Source organism: Anomaloglossus baeobatrachus, chromosome 6 (genome assembly GCF_048569485.1).
Source record: "Anomaloglossus baeobatrachus isolate aAnoBae1 chromosome 6, aAnoBae1.hap1, whole genome shotgun sequence".
Taxonomy (NCBI): Eukaryota; Metazoa; Chordata; class Amphibia; order Anura; family Aromobatidae; genus Anomaloglossus; species Anomaloglossus baeobatrachus.
In genome coordinates, this window is record NC_134358.1 from 214,632,538 (window position 1) to 214,648,145 (window position 15,608).

Here is a 15,608-nt window from a genome sequence, read left to right on the forward strand (position 1 = left end):
TATTTGCGTGTGACACCTACGTGCGATCAAGATTGAACGCAAATACGGTGATCGCAAACACGTCGTTTATTCCTCATACATTGGACGTTTTGTTGTACGAACCTAGTCAATTGAAACGTGTGACATCCCTCATACGATTGTGATGTCTGAGGCTATGTGCGCAGGTGTGCGCTCTGCACCGCAGCTTAAAAAAGGTCCGCTTCAGAGCGCAGCTGAAAAGCTGCGTTCTGAAGCGCCTCACAATGTCTGTCATTCACTAATCTCTGACAGTCGGTCACTATCTCTGTCCCTCTCTCTCTGTCCATGTCAGTCTATCCCTCTTACCCCCTCTCTCATACTCACCGATCCCCGATCTCTGGCACGGCGCTGCACGGCATTCACACTGCTCCGGTGGCTTTTACTATATTGAAAAAGCCGGCCGCCCATTAAACAATCTCGTATTCCCTGCTTTCCCCGCCCACCGGCGCCTATGATTGGTTGCAGTGTGACACGCCCCCACGCTGAGTGACAGGTGTCTCACTGCAACCAATCACAGCAGCCGGTGGGCGTGTCTATACTGTGCAGTGAAATAAATAATTAAATAAATAAAAAAAACGGCGTGCGGTCAAAGCCATACGGCTGAAGGCTGGTATTCTCAGGATGGGGAGCTCCACGTTATGGGGAGCCCCCAGCCTAACAATATCAGCCAGCAGCCGCCCAGAATTGCCGCATACATTAGATGCGACAGTTCTGGGACTGTACCCGGCTCTTCCCGATTTGCCCTGGTGCGTTGGCAAATCGGGGTAATAAGGAGTTATTGGCAGCCCATAGCTGCCAATAACTCCTAGATTAATCATGTCAGGCGTCTCCCCGAGATACCTTCCATGATTAATCTGTAAGTGACAGTAAATAAACACACACACCCGAAAAATCATTTATTAGAAATAAAAAACACAAACATATACCCTGGTTCACCACTTTAATAAGCCCGAATACGCCCTCCATGTCCGGCGTAATCCACGGACCTCCAGCGTCGCATCCAGCTCTGCTGCATGAAGGTGACCGGAGCTGCAGAAGACACAGCCGCTCCTGTCACCTCCACGCAGCAACTGAAGACAGCCGCGTGATCAGCTGAGCTGTCACTGAGGTTACCCGCGGCCACCGCTGTATCCAGTGACAGCGGGTAACCTCAGTGACAGCTCAGCTGATCGTGCGGCTGTCTTCAGTTGCTGCGTGGAGCTGACAGGAGTGGCTGTGTCTTCTGCAGCTTCGGTCACCTTCATGCAGCAGAGCTGGAAGCGACGCTGGACTATCCTGGATTACGCCGGACATGGAGGGCTTTTTCGAGCTTATTAAACTGGTGAACCAGGGTATATGTTTGTGTTTTTTATTTCTAATAAAGGATTTTTCAGGTGTGTGTGTGTTTATTTACTGTCACTTACAGATTAATCATGGAAGGTATCTCGGGGAGATGCCTGACATGATTAATCTAGGATTTAGTGGCAGCTATGGGCTGCCAATAACTCCTTATTACCCCGATTTGCCAACGCACCAAGGCAAATCGGGAAGAGCCGGGTACAGTCCCAGAACTGTCGCATCTAATGTATGCGGCAATTCTGGGCGGCTGCTGGCTGATATTGTTAGGCTGGGGGGTTCCCCATAACGTGGAGCTCCCCATCCTGAGAATACCAGCCTTCAGCCGTATGGCTTTATCTGGCTGGTATTAAAATTGGGGGGGGACCGCACGCCATTTTTTAAATTTATTTAATTATTTATTTCACTGCACAGTATAGACACGCCCACCGACTGCGGTGATTGGTTGCAGTGAGACACCTGTCACTCAGAGTGGGGGCGTGTCTCACTGCAACCAATCATAGGCGCCGGTGGGCGGGGAAAGCAGGGAATACGAGATTGTTTAATGGGCAGCCGGCTTTTTCAAAATAGTAAAAGCCGCCGGAGCAGTGTGAATGCCGTGTAGCGCCGCACCGGGGATCGGTGAGTATATGAGAGAGGGCTGCTCAATTCAGTCACTCAGGGGATTAGCTGTCACCGGTGAGTCCTTCACAGGTGACCGCTAATCAGGACGCGACACAGACAGAGCCACAGCATGACAATGAAGTCGGGTGAAGTTAACCCGAGTTCATTCTGATCGTGCAGCTCTTTCTGTGTCTGCTGTCGTCTGCCATTCAGCTCTGCTACATGGCTGTCTGTGTCTGCTGTTAGCGGCCATGTAGCAGAGCTCAATGGCAGATGACATAGTAAAAACGCATCCCTACACATTACACACGCTTGGCAAGTCAATAAGAAAAGAAAAAAAAAAGGTGCCCAATGCATACGTCACAGAACACATGATCTAAAGGATCGCACACAAAATTGATCGATTTAACATAGACTACTAATGCACGTGTGACAGCAAATGAACGACCTACGTGCGATCTCATTAAATCGCATATGCGACCTGGGCGTGTCACATCGCATACGAGATCGCACACCTAATTGTAAGGTGTAAAGCTGGCTTAAAGGCCGCTTTACACACAATAATATCGCTAACGAGATGTCGTTGGGGTCACGGAATTAGTGACGCACATCCGGCCTAGTTAGCGACGTCGTTGCGTGTGACACCTACAAGCGTCCGCTAATGATCAGAAATACTCACCAAATCGTTGATACGTCGTTCATTTCCCAAATATCGTTGCTCGTTCTGGACGCAGGTTGCTCGTCGTTCCTGAGGCAGCACACATTGCTACGTGCGACACCCCGGAAACGACGAACAACAGCGTTCCTGCATCCTCCGGCAACGAGGTGGGCGTGTCATTAATGCGGCTGCTCTCCACCCCTCCGCTTCTATTGGTGGCCCGCTGTATGACGTCGCTGTGATGCCGCACGAACCTTTCCTTAAAAAGAGGTTGTTCGCCGGCCACAGCGACGTCGTTAGGAAGGTAAGTTTGTGTGACGCCTACCGGCAATATTGTTCGCCACGGGCAGCGATTTGCCCGTGACGCACAAACGACGGGGGCGGGTGCGATCGCTAGCAACATCGCTAGCAATATCGCAGCGTGTAAAGCAGCCTTTAGAAGGAAAAGTGGTGAAATTATTGAAATCACAGGATCAATAGAATCAATAGACATGTTAATGATTAAAAAGTGGAAACAAAATTTTCAAAACATTTCCGTTTAGTCACTATCGAGTCCTGCATAGAAATACCTACACTTACATGCCTTGGCTGCTATCAATGAGGTTTATATGCATGTGCATTCTGTTAAAATCCGGCACTGAGTTGAATGCTGCTGGATTACTAGATTATTGACTTCAATGATGCCAGTTAAACAGGTAATCCAGCACCACTCAAGTCAATAATCTGGTAATCCAGGACCACTGAACTCAATATCAGATTACTGGATTTTAGTGAATAAGATCACCTGAGGTGGGTTTACCTGTGGTCACAGCTTGGGTACCATGGGAACCGACTGCTGTTAGCTTAGGTGAACTCACTGATATCACTGCTCTTCAGCTGCAGCTCTGTCAGTGTTTCCCTGACGCTGCAGTGCTCGGTCGCGCTTTCTAATGTGACTGCGCAGTGTGACCTCAGGATGTAGCAGAGGCGGGAGCATTGTGGGATGTTGTATCTGTGTATTAAGTCGGACCTGCAGGGGTGTTTTGGGGGTTAATAAATTGAAGAAAGAGGGTGGTTTTTTGTTCATATTTTTAGATAAATGATTTTTCTCTGTGCTTTGGGTTTATTTCTTTTTACTTATATAATTAGTAAAGGGGGGTCTCATAGACCCTGGCAGCTGTGATTTTTTGACAAATCACACCTGTCATTAACCCTTTATATTACCCAAATTGCCACTGCTCCAGGGCAATTGGGATGAGCCAGGTAAGCACCATGATTAGTGTGTCTAATGGATGCGCCAATCTGGGGAGGCTGCGGACTACTATTTTTAGGCTGGGAAGGGCGCAATAATCATGGGTCCGTCTAGCCTGAGAATACCAGGCCTCAGCTGTGTGCTTTATCTTGGCTGGGCATCAAAATTAGTGGGGACCACATGCTTTTTTTTAAAACTATTTATTTAATTAATTAAGAAAAGCTGCATCGGGTCCCCCATATTTTGATACACAGCCAAGATAATGCGCACAGCTGGGAACTGCAGTGTGAAGCTGCACGGAAACACGGTAAGTATAATTGTCATGGTTTAATCTTATTTTTGCTTCCTTTTTTCTTTTTGTCTTTTTTAATCCAGGTGGCCGAAGCCAAACAGTAACACAGACTTGTATGCAAAGTGTCTGTGTATAAACATACCTCCATTGTTGTGTAACGCATGTACATATTTCACATTAACAGCAATGAAAGGACAATTTCCCTTTGAAGCCATCTGCTATATATTTAAACCAGGGAACGGAGTTCCTTATACAGCTAGTGGGACAGCCAGGCTCCAGTTGCAATAACTGGGACCTGAGACGTATGATAACCTGTTAGGGTGACCATGAGATATGATCTCATCTCTGTCTGTAAAAAATAAACTTGCATGATAAAACTCTCTCTAAATTAATGTATATAAGGTATGTTAAGAATGGAAAGAAACAGGAGAATTTCATAGTTTTTAACCTTGTTTCATATAGATAAACCGATTTGTTTATACATTGAGCATAATGTCTTTTTTTTCCCCTTTGATTCTCTTTTCTTCAGTTATAGTAATAATGCTTCAGGACTGCACAGTTCTTGCTCACTCACCTCTTGTATCTGTAAGCGTCCATCTGAAGTGACGTCATATGCCGACATAAATCGGTCCTTCACCCTCTGGACTTTTTCTGCAGTTATTGCATTCTACAATTAAACAAACACATTCTTTCTTTAATGGATTTTTCCATTACCTCTTATAAAGCTTTTCTGCTCTCAAGAGATTAAAGTGACTACTGCATAAAAAGTAAAATGTATATAATATATAGATGGATGAACTTGAATAACGTCAATGAGATTATTGTATATATGTAGCAAAGGGTTTTTACTCTTCAAAGCCTACAATATTGTTGGGGCTGCAATAATTATAAGGATGACCATAGAACATATTGCAAAAGCAGATAACCTATATTAACCCCTTAGTGACGGAGGAAATTTTGACCTCAATGACCAGGCCGAATCTTATAATTCTAATCAGTATCACTTTATGATATAATAACTCTGGAACGCTTCAACGGATCCCAGTGATTCTGAGACTGTTTTTTGTGACATATTGTACTATCTAATAGTGGTAAATTTAGAATGATATTTTTGCATTTATTTGTGTAAAAAAAAATTTGGTGAAAATTTAAAAAATGTCGCAATTTTTAAATTTTCAGCTTTGAAGCCCTTACTAGAGTTGAGCGCGGTTCGCGGTTCGAGGTTCTCCAGTTCGCGGCTCGAGTGATTTTGGGGGCTGTTCTAGATCGAACTAGAACTCGAGCTTTTTGCTAAAGCTCGATAGTTCTAGATATGTTCGAGAACGGTTCTAGCAGCAAAAAGACCAGCTAATTCCTAGCTGGCTTTCCGCTGTAATAGTGTAAGTCACTCTGTGACTCACACTATTATGAAATTTCAGTGTATAGTGTGCGGGAACAGCGCATTCAGATCACTGCTGTATGGATAATGGTGATCGCCATTTTTTTTTTTCCTTGTCTTCCTTCCCTAAGCGCGCGCGTGTAGTGGGGCGGGCCAGCATGTCAGCCAATCCCAGACACACACACAGCTAAGTGAACTTTTAGCCAGAGAAGCAACGGCATGTGTGAAGGATGTCCATGTCACATGTCCCTGCATTATAAAAACGAGTATCTGCCCGTCCGGACGCCATTATCTGCCTTCTGCGTCCTTGGTGTCAGTCATCACTGGCGCAGCTCCTATCGCCGATACTGCTGTGTACGCTCTATACACAGCGCTGTACAGCATAGGGATAGCACTTTCTATCAGTCCTTTTAAGGGCTCATACCGGCAGGGTCAGAGCCATAGGTGACAGGTCCGTGAAAACAGAGTTTAACAGCTACACAAGATGACAGCGTCTGTGTAGCTAAGGTCAGGGATTTCCTCGCTGCATTTCCCCATTAAGAGGGATAGAAAGGCAGGCTTCCTTTCCTCTACCCAGAGACCCGCAACCCTGCCACTGTACCCTCCTGCCCTTTGCACACTCAAACTCATTGTTACTAAGCCATTATACTAGCAAACACTGAGTGAACTTAGTGGCATCCTAAACGTGGCTATTGGACTTCTGTATTGTCCCACTAGTGCAAAGATATTTGCAGCACGTCTGCCTGCACTGCACACTCAAACTCATTGTAACTAAGCCATTATACTAGCAAACACTGAGTGAACTTAGTGGCATCCTAAACGTGGCTATTGGACTTCTGTATAGTCCCAGTAGTGCAAAGATATTTGCAGCACGTCTGCCTGCATTGCACACTCAAACGCATTGTTACTAAGCCATTATACTAGCAAACACTGAGTGAACTTAGTGGCATCCTAAACGTGGCTATTGGACTTCTGTATAGTCTCAGTAGTGCAAAGATATTTGCAGCACCTTTGCCTGCATTGCACACTCAAACTCATTGTTACTAAGCCATTATACTAGCAAACACTGAGTGAACTTAGTGGCATCCTAAACGTGGCTATTGGACTTCTGTATTGTCCCACTAGTGCAAAGATATTTGCAGCACGTCTGCCTGCACTGCACACTCAAACTCATTGTAACTAAGCCATTATACTAGCAAACACTGAGTGAACTTAGTGGCATCCTAAACGTGGCTATTGGACTTCTGTATAGTCCCAGTAGTGCAAAGATATTTGCAGCACGTCTGCCTGCATTGCACACTCAAACGCATTGTTACTAAGCCATTATACTAGCAAACACTGAGTGAACTTAGTGGCATCCTAAACGTGGCTATTGGACTTCTGTATAGTCCCAGTAGTGCAAAGATATTTGCAGCACGTCTGCCTGCACTGCACACTCAAACTCATTGTAACTAAGCCATTATACTAGCAAACACTGAGTGAACTTAGTGGCATCCTAAACGTGGCTATTGGACTTCTGTATAGTCTCAGTAGTGCAAAGATATTTGCAGCACGTCTGCTTGCATTGCACACTCAAACTCATTGTTACTAAGCCATTATACTAGCAAACACTGAGTGAACTTAGTGGCATCCTAAACGTGGCTATTGGACTTCTGTATAGTCCCAGTAGTGCAAAGATATTTGCAGCACGTCTGCCTGCATTGCACACTCAAACTCATTGTTACTAAGCCATTATACTAGCAAACTATGCTGCCAGTTTAAGGGCCGTAGTTGCATTGTCAGTGATAATTATTGTTGTTTATTCTGCTGTTAATAAAGCTAGACCACCGCTGCAATCTACACCACCTCTCAATTTTTACTACTACATTTTAAGTGCACAATCTTGTCGCAATCAACATGAGTGGCAAAATGACAGTTGCTGGTGGAAAGGGGAAGAGGCGTGTTGTAAAAGGAAAAAAAGGGTTTGTCCGTGGGGAAGGTGGCAAAGCTCCATTAACATCTGCTGAAGATAGACCATCTACCAGCAAAAGTAAGATGTCTACTACTTACCGTGGACAATCCGATGTGCTCCCTTTTTTTACGGACACGAACAACAGGAACAAAGGTAGATGATGGCCAAAAAAGGAAAATGCTTGAATGGATCTCAAGTGGTCCAACAAGTGCCCTCTCAGCCACCTCAACTACCGCATCCAAAAAACACCAGTCCTCTGAGTTGTCATCCCAATCACACTTGCTTTCTCCCAGCTCTGAAGTCTCCATCAGCCCTGCACAGTATGGTGGAACTGAGATGGCTGAGTCTGCAGAGCTGTTCAGTCACACTATAGCCTGGGAATCAGAGGTCTGCTCCCAAGCTACAGTGAGTACAGACCAGGAAATGGTCTGCAGTGATGCCCAGAACCTTTGTGACTCTGATTCAGGCCGTGAGGACCAAGTTTCTGAGCATAATGTTGACCCTTTGTCACAAACTGTAACACCTGTGGTTATAGACAATGAGGAACATACTGATGACGATGAGACGCAGATACCAGATTGGGATGACAACTTAAATATTCGGTCAGGGCAAGAAGAGGCTCGGTCTGAGGGTGAGGGGAGTGCAAACACAACAATTGATGATGAAGTTCTAGATCCCACTTACTGTCAACCCACAGTCAGGCACTCGAGGAGGTCAACAGAGGCGGTGGAGGAGGATGCAACCGACGACGAAGTTACCTTGCGCCTTCCTAGACAGAGTCGGAGCACTGGTAGCACGTCTACAACTGCATCATCAGCCACCACTCTGCCTCTGAGCACTAGTTGGGGGGGCTCAGCAGGTCGCATGCCCTCTAAGCCTTGCCTAGCCTGGTCCTTTTTTGACATAGAAAAAGATCGCCCAAATTATGTGATCTGTAAAATTTGTCGTGATTCTGTTAGTAGAGGTCAAAACCTCAGCAGTTTGACAACTTCTTCCATGAATCGTCACATGAATAAATATCATATGTCCCAGTGGGAAGCTCACTGTGCTGCAATGCGGCCTAGCGGAGCGAACCATCCACGGCCTGCCCCTTCCAGTGCATCCGCGCGCTCTTCATCTTCTAGGACTGTGGGGACAGCTGTCACACCTGGTTTTCCACGCACAACTTCCACCACTGTAACCGCAACAGGCAGTTTGCTTGGTAGGTCGTCAGTTGGTTTGGAAGGGGAAACAAGTGCGTGTGTACAGCTCTCTCAGACATCGATAGCACCAACGTTGGATGAAGGCAACATCATGTCTCCGCCTGCACTTTCCTCACAAACCTGCATTTTTCCAGGGACACCCTACTCAACACCGTCTACACACAGCAGCCAGATCTCTGTCCCTCAGATGTGGACAAATAAAAAAGCCATTTCCTGCGACCCATGACAAAGCTAAGAGGTTGACTTTATCCCTCTGTAAGCTCTTGGCTACCGAAATGCTGCCTTTCCGCCTGGTGGACACACAGGATTTTAGAGTCGCTGTGCCCCAGTACCAGATGCCCAGTCGCCACTACTTCTCTAAGAAAGGTGTGCCCGCGCTACACCAGCATGTCGCACACAACATCACCGCTTCCTTGAGAAACTCTGTGTGTGAACGGGTGCATTTCACCACCGATACTTGGACCAGTAAGCATGGGCAGGGACGTTACATGTCGCTGACTGGGCACTGGGTAACTATGGTGATAGATGGTGAAGGGTCTGCTGCACAAGTCTTGCCGTCCCCACGATTTGTGTGTCAATCCTCTGTCTGTCCAAGTTCCGCCACTGCTTCTGCCTCCTCCACCTCATCTGTGTCCTCCACCTCCGCCCCAAGCCTGCCTGGTCAGGCCACCAGCGTTCTCACTGCGCAGAAGGAATCACGCACCCCTCATTACTATGCTGGCAGCAGAGCGCAACGGCATCAGGCGGTCTTTAGCTTGACATGTCTTGGGAATAGGAGTCACACAGCTGAGGAGTTGTGGTCAGCTCTGCGGTCCGAGTTTAATAAATGGTTGTCTCCACTCAACCTGCAGCCTGGTAAGGCCGTGTGCGACAATGCTGCAAACCGGGGTGCGGCCCTTCGCCTGGGCAAGGTGACACATGTGCCTTGTATGGCTCACGTGTTGAACCTTGTTGTCCAGCAATTTTTAACACACTATCCCGGCCTAGATGGCCTTCTGACCAGGGCACGAAAACTGTCTGCTCACTTCCGCCGTTCAACCACCGCAGCTGAGCGACTTGCATCGCTCCAGAAGTCTTTCGGCCTGCCGGTTCATCGCCTGAAATGCGATGTGCCGACACGCTGGAATTCGACTCTCCACATGTTACAGCGACTGTGGCAGCACCGCCGAGCCCTGGTGCAATACGTCATGACGTATAGCCTGGGCCAACGAGATGCAGAGGTGGGGCAGATCACCCTGATGGAGTGGTCTCAGATCAAGGACCTATGCACCCTTCTGCACAGTTTCGACATGGCGACGAATATGTTTAGCGCTGACAATGCCATTACCAGCATGACAATTCCAGTCATTTACATGCTGGAGCACACGCTAAACACTATTCGGAGTCAGGGGGTGGGACAACAGGAAGGGGAGGAACTACAGGAGGATTCATATGCGCAAGACACAACAACATCACCAAGGTCCAGACGTTCATCATCACCAACGCAGCAGGCATGGGACCATGGGGGACAGGGATCAACAAGGGCACAAGGTAGCAGGCGAAATGTTGAGGAAGGTGCAGGAGAACATGAAGAAATGGAGGACGAACTGTCCATGGACATGGAAGACTCAGCGGATGAGGGAGACCTTGGTCAAATTTCAGTTGAAAGAGGTTGGGGGGAGATGTCAGAGGAAGAAAGAACGGTTAGCACCTCTATGCCACAAACACAGCGTGGACTTGGTCCGCATGGCTGCGCAAGACACATGAGTGCTTTCTTGCTGCACTACCTCCAACATGACCCTCGTATTGTCAAAATTAGAAGTGATGATGACTACTGGCTTGCCACACTATTAGATCCCCGGTACAAGTCCAAATTTTGTGACATAATTCCAGCCATAGAAAGGGACGCATGTATGCAGGAGTATCAGCAGAAGCTGTTACTCGATCTTAGCTCGGCTTTTCCACCAAACAACCGTGCAGGTGCAGGGAGTGAATCTCCCAGTTGTAACTTGACAAACATGGGACGGTCTCGTCATCTTCAACAGTCTACCCGTACCAGAAGCACCCTATCTGGTGCTACTGGTAACAGAAATTTTATGGAATCTTTTCATAATTTTTTTAGACCCTCCTTTGCAAGGCCAACAGAGACAACAAGTCTGACACATAGTCAACGGCTGGAGAGGATGATACAGGAGTATCTGCAAATGAACATCGATGCCATGACTTTGCAAATGGAGCCTTGCTCATTTTGGGCTTCAAATCTTGAAAAATGGCCAGAGCTCTCCACTTACGCCTTGGAGATTTTGTCGTGTCCAGCTGCCAGCGTTGTCTCTGAACGTGTCTTCAGTGCTGCTGGGTGTGTGCTGACAGATAAGCGAACGCGTCTGTCCAGTGACAATGTGGACAGACTAACGTTCATCAAAATGAACAAGTCATGGATCCACAAGGAATTTACTACCCCTGTGTCATCCTGGGGAGAGTAAATGCTTGTGGATTTGGAATGTGCTTGATGCAAATCAAAACATCCTGTTTGCAACTAGGGCACAAGTGCTGCCACTGATGGGGTGTCTGTGTGGCCCAATTTTTGGAAAAAAGGGAGACTCCGCTTGGAGTAACCCTTGCTTGCTGTGTTTTTAAAAATGTTCCAAGATGCACAGCGCTGGGATCAGGAAAGACTTAGCTACCTACCCCGGGGTCATCCTGGGGATGGTTAATTATGGCGTATTTTTGAATGTGCTTGATGCAAAACTAGCTGTGAAGTGTACAACTGGGGCACAACTGCTGCCACTGAAGGGGTGGGTGTGTGTGGGGCCCAATTTTTGGAAAAAAGGGAGACTCCGCTTGGAGTAACCCTTCCTTACATTGTTTTTAAAAATGATCCAAGATGAACAGAGCTGGGATCAGGAAAGACTTTGCTACCTACCCCGGGGTCATCCTGGGGACGGTTAACAATGGCGTATTTTTGAATGTGCTTGATGCAAATCTAGCTGTGAAGTGTACAACTGGGGCACAACTGCTGCCACTGAAGGGGTGGGTGTGTGTATGGCCCAATTTTTGGAAAAAAGGGGGACTCCGCTTGGAGTAACCCTTGCTTACATTGTTTTTAAAAATGATCCAAGATGAACAGAGCTGGGATCAGGAAAGACTTTGCTACCTACCCCGGGGTCATCCTGGGGATGGTTAACAATGGCGTATTTTTGAATGTGCTTGATGTAAATCTAGCTGTGAAGTGTACAACTGGGGCACAATTGCTGCCACTGAAGGGGTGGGTGTGTGTGGGGCACAATTTTTGGAAAAAAAGGGAGACTCCAATTGGAGTAACCCTTGCTTGCTGTGATTTTTAAAAGGAGCCAAGATGAACAAGTCATGGTTCAGCAAAGACTTTGCTACCTACCCCGGGGTCATCCTGGGGATGGTTAACAATGGCGTATTTTTGAATGTGCTTGATGCAAATCTAGCTGTGAAGTGTACAACTGGGGCACAATTGCTGCCACTGAAGGGGTGGGTGTGTGTGGGGCCCAATTTTTGGAAAAAAGGGAGACTCAGCTTGGAGTAACCCTTGCTTACATTGTTTTTAAAAATGATCCAAGATCAACAGAGCTGGGATCAGGAAAGACTTTGCTACCTACCCCGGGGTCATCCTGGGGACGGTTAACAATGGCGTATTCTTGAATGTGGTTGATGCAAATCTAGCTGTGAAGTGTACAACTCGGGCACAAGTGCTGCCACTGAATGGGTGGGTGTGTGTGGGGCAAAATTTTTGGAAAAAAGGGAGACTCCACTTGGAGTCACCTTGCGGTGTTTTACATGATTTTAGAATGGCGTGCCATGCCTATATCTGTGTCTCGTCCTCTTTTTCCTCGTTACGCTCTTTTGTATTCGCATGAGAATTTGTTCTTGTCACTTTCCCATGTGTTTGTGTTGTGAGTTGTTTGTCACCTTTTGGACACCTTTGAGGGTGTTTTCTAGGTGTTTTTATGTGTTTGTGAATGCCTGCCATTGTTTCCTATGCAGTTCGAGTTCGGTTCGACGAACCGAACTCGGACGGGACCTCCGTTCGGCGAACCGAACTCGAGCCGAACCACGACCGGTTCACTCATCTCTAGCCCTTACACCAGAGAGTTATGTTACACAAAATAGTTAATAAATAACGCAGGACATGGGTTCAGCCTGTGCGGCTGGTGAGTCAGTCAGTCAGTCTGCTGGATGTAGGACAAGGGAGACATGCCAGGGTCTCTGAATGGAGTAACTGGGGACTCAGCTGAGGAGCTGAGCAGTGTTTGGTCCTACAGTGGAAAAGGACCATTTAATAGAGGATAGTCTTTAAGACTGTGGAGCTGGAGAAATCTCATACTGACCTATGCGTGGATGTATACCTGCTGGAGTATTGGAAGTGCATCTGTGGGAGTATTTGGTGTATACCTGCTGTTTTGTGTTATAGTCACTCCTGGGTTTATGAAGCTAATAAACCTTGCCTTCTTAGACTAAAAACATTGCAGGTGTGAATGCTGCCCAATACCTAATGCTTACGTGAGCAAACCCTCTACAATTGATGCATGGAATGCAGGTATGAGGTCCCAGGGTGCCATCGAGGATTGCACGGCGATAGTTCCCCATGTGTGTTATGTCCCATTGGTAGCAGCTGTGTCTTCGGGCCAGGTTGCCCCCATAGATCTACTTGATCAACAATCTCTGAGAATGGATAGGAGTGATAGTGAAACTGACAAAGTCCCAGAACCAATGGGCTGTAGAATTTGCCAGTGCACTGTCCCAGTGTTGGTCGGGCTGCTGCGATCCGGGATCGTGGTGGCTCGAGGGGCCTGGACCCGGGTTGGCGGACACTTTGATCAGTGAAAGGGGGTATTTACAGAGGATAAGTTCGTGATGCCACCTGTGGGTTGCAGTAATGGGAGCACCACCGATTCTGTAAGGAGTACCGGGGCAGATGGAGTCAAGCAGCCTGATGTTAGTCCCTCCACAGGTAGGAAAGGCCCCAGGCTCAGGGGTGTCGGTGGCTATTTGGGAGAGCAGGGTTCAAGGGACTAGGGTACTCACTGTGGGTAGTTGTGGTGCTGGATGAGGATGATAAAGGAGACACACACGCTGCAAGTAAACCAAGTTCTCTGTTCAGTTTTTAGGTGAAGATGTGCTCCCAACGGCTGGCACTTGGCACTTTAGTGGGTTGCTTTAGATGGAAAACCCTGTCCTCCATGGTGTGCTTATGCCGTCAGTCTCTAAGCTCTCTTGGAAGGTCCCTGAAGGTCCCCTTCCTCTGCAGGTTAATTGCCAGGACATTGAATCGGCTCCTGACCTAGGGTCCTGTACCCCATCGTGCTCGGTACCGGTCAGTTTCTTTTGGACTTGCTGGTGCCGACAGTCGTCCTACACTATGTCTGTCGCACCTGTGCTGCCCCCGTGCCAGCAGCTGAGCTGCTCAGATCCGGGTTCTCAGTGGCTCGAGGGTCTCCGAACCCAGGGGTCATGCGGCCACTCAAATCAAGGGGGTATTTACAAGGGATTTTATAGAGTTCGTGATGCCACCCATGGTGTGTGGTAATTAGGAGTAACACCGCTGCAGTTGGGAGTACCCGGGGATGATGGAGTGGGGCAGCAAGGTGTTGTGACCCTCCACGGGTAGGGGGAATACCCCGGGACTCGGTGATTGAAGGGGAGTACCGTTGGATGCAAGTGGTCATTGTGGTACTCACTCAGTCCATTAAGCTGACGCTGACAACTGGTCAAACAAGTCTCTGGACACCGCTGCCGCTGAGGGGAGCTTAGTTTGGGTCCTGTCCCCAATGGTGCTGCCTGGTGATCCGTAACCTGCCTCCTGTCACTAAGTTTACTTCTTTGGTGGTCCCGGTAGTGTGAAACTTGCCTGGTCCCGCTCCCCACTATGGCTAAGTGAGGGAGCTTGCTCTCAGGGCTCACGCTTGGGATTTTCTGAACCGTTTTGAATTGGGAAGTCCTATCCCCCTCGTTACGCTAATGCCCCGATTTTGGAGCGGGTGGCAATGGATCTTGTAGGCTCCGCTCTCCTCTGGTAAATTATCGGGTTGCCTGAAGCTACTCCCCAACCTAGGATCCATGTACCCCGTCGTGCCTTGGTCCCAGCCCGGTGATGGTGCAAGGCCGCCGGCTGTCCTCCTCGACAGATCCATGCCCCTTGCCACAATCCCCTGCGACCGGGGGTCCAGCTCCTCTAGGCCCAGACCACCATCTGCCACCTATATTGCTTGCCAGGAGCCCCGCTCCTGACCTCATCTCACTTTCACTTCTCAAACTCAACTCTCTTCTCTTGACACTCCTGACTTTCCCTCCCCAACTCCCCAGGTGGGCAACTCTATTCCACTCAAGCCGTCCACTTGTGTATTTGGTGGGTGTGGTGCAGAGTGTATCTAGGATTTGATTAGCTGATATAGGCAACACCATGTAGTTAGGGACCCTAAACCAAGAAGGAGGTGGATACTGCACGGGAGGGCAGATTGTGCAATACACTGTGACGACCCGATAGTCCAGGGGCATCACACACCCTTTCCAATGTCACTTCCACCGGTCCCCGGACTACTGTCTGCGACCCAACCACGGTCTAGCTCCCCGGGAGTTCACTCTTCCCAGCTCCTCTCTCTTTGAGGGCTCTCACTCGACTCTGTCCTTCCCTCCCACCAGTCTGCCTGACCCCTAGGTGGGTAGCCCTTTTCCAGTTAGACCAACTCACTGGTGTGTCTGACAGGTCATGAAGTGAGGTGTTTATTGGGATTTGTGGTGCTAATGGAGGGGACACCAGTTTCTGGGAACTTGGAACCATGGGGGGTAGGCCCTGCACCCTGGGTAAGGATGCAGTACCCTGTGGCCCCCTGATGTACTCAGGGGCGCCACATCAGCACAGCTCCTACTTCACCTACCATGCCTACAGCACTGTTCCTCATCCTGATGAGGGGCCTTAAGTATAGCCTAGGAT

The 15,608-nt window shown here is 48.2% G+C and overlaps 1 protein-coding gene across 1 annotated transcript in view; it reads right to left on the minus strand.

Moving 5' to 3' along the window:
• SCGN (secretagogin, EF-hand calcium binding protein) overlaps positions 1-15,608 on the minus strand; it is a 130,106-nt gene that overhangs the window by 47,365 nt on the left and 67,133 nt on the right. Inside the window, exon 3 of the mRNA XM_075316429.1 lies at positions 4,712-4,804. Within this exon, the coding sequence (XP_075172544.1) occupies positions 4,712-4,804 (93 nt within the window). The remainder of the gene's footprint in view (positions 1-4,711; positions 4,805-15,608) is intronic.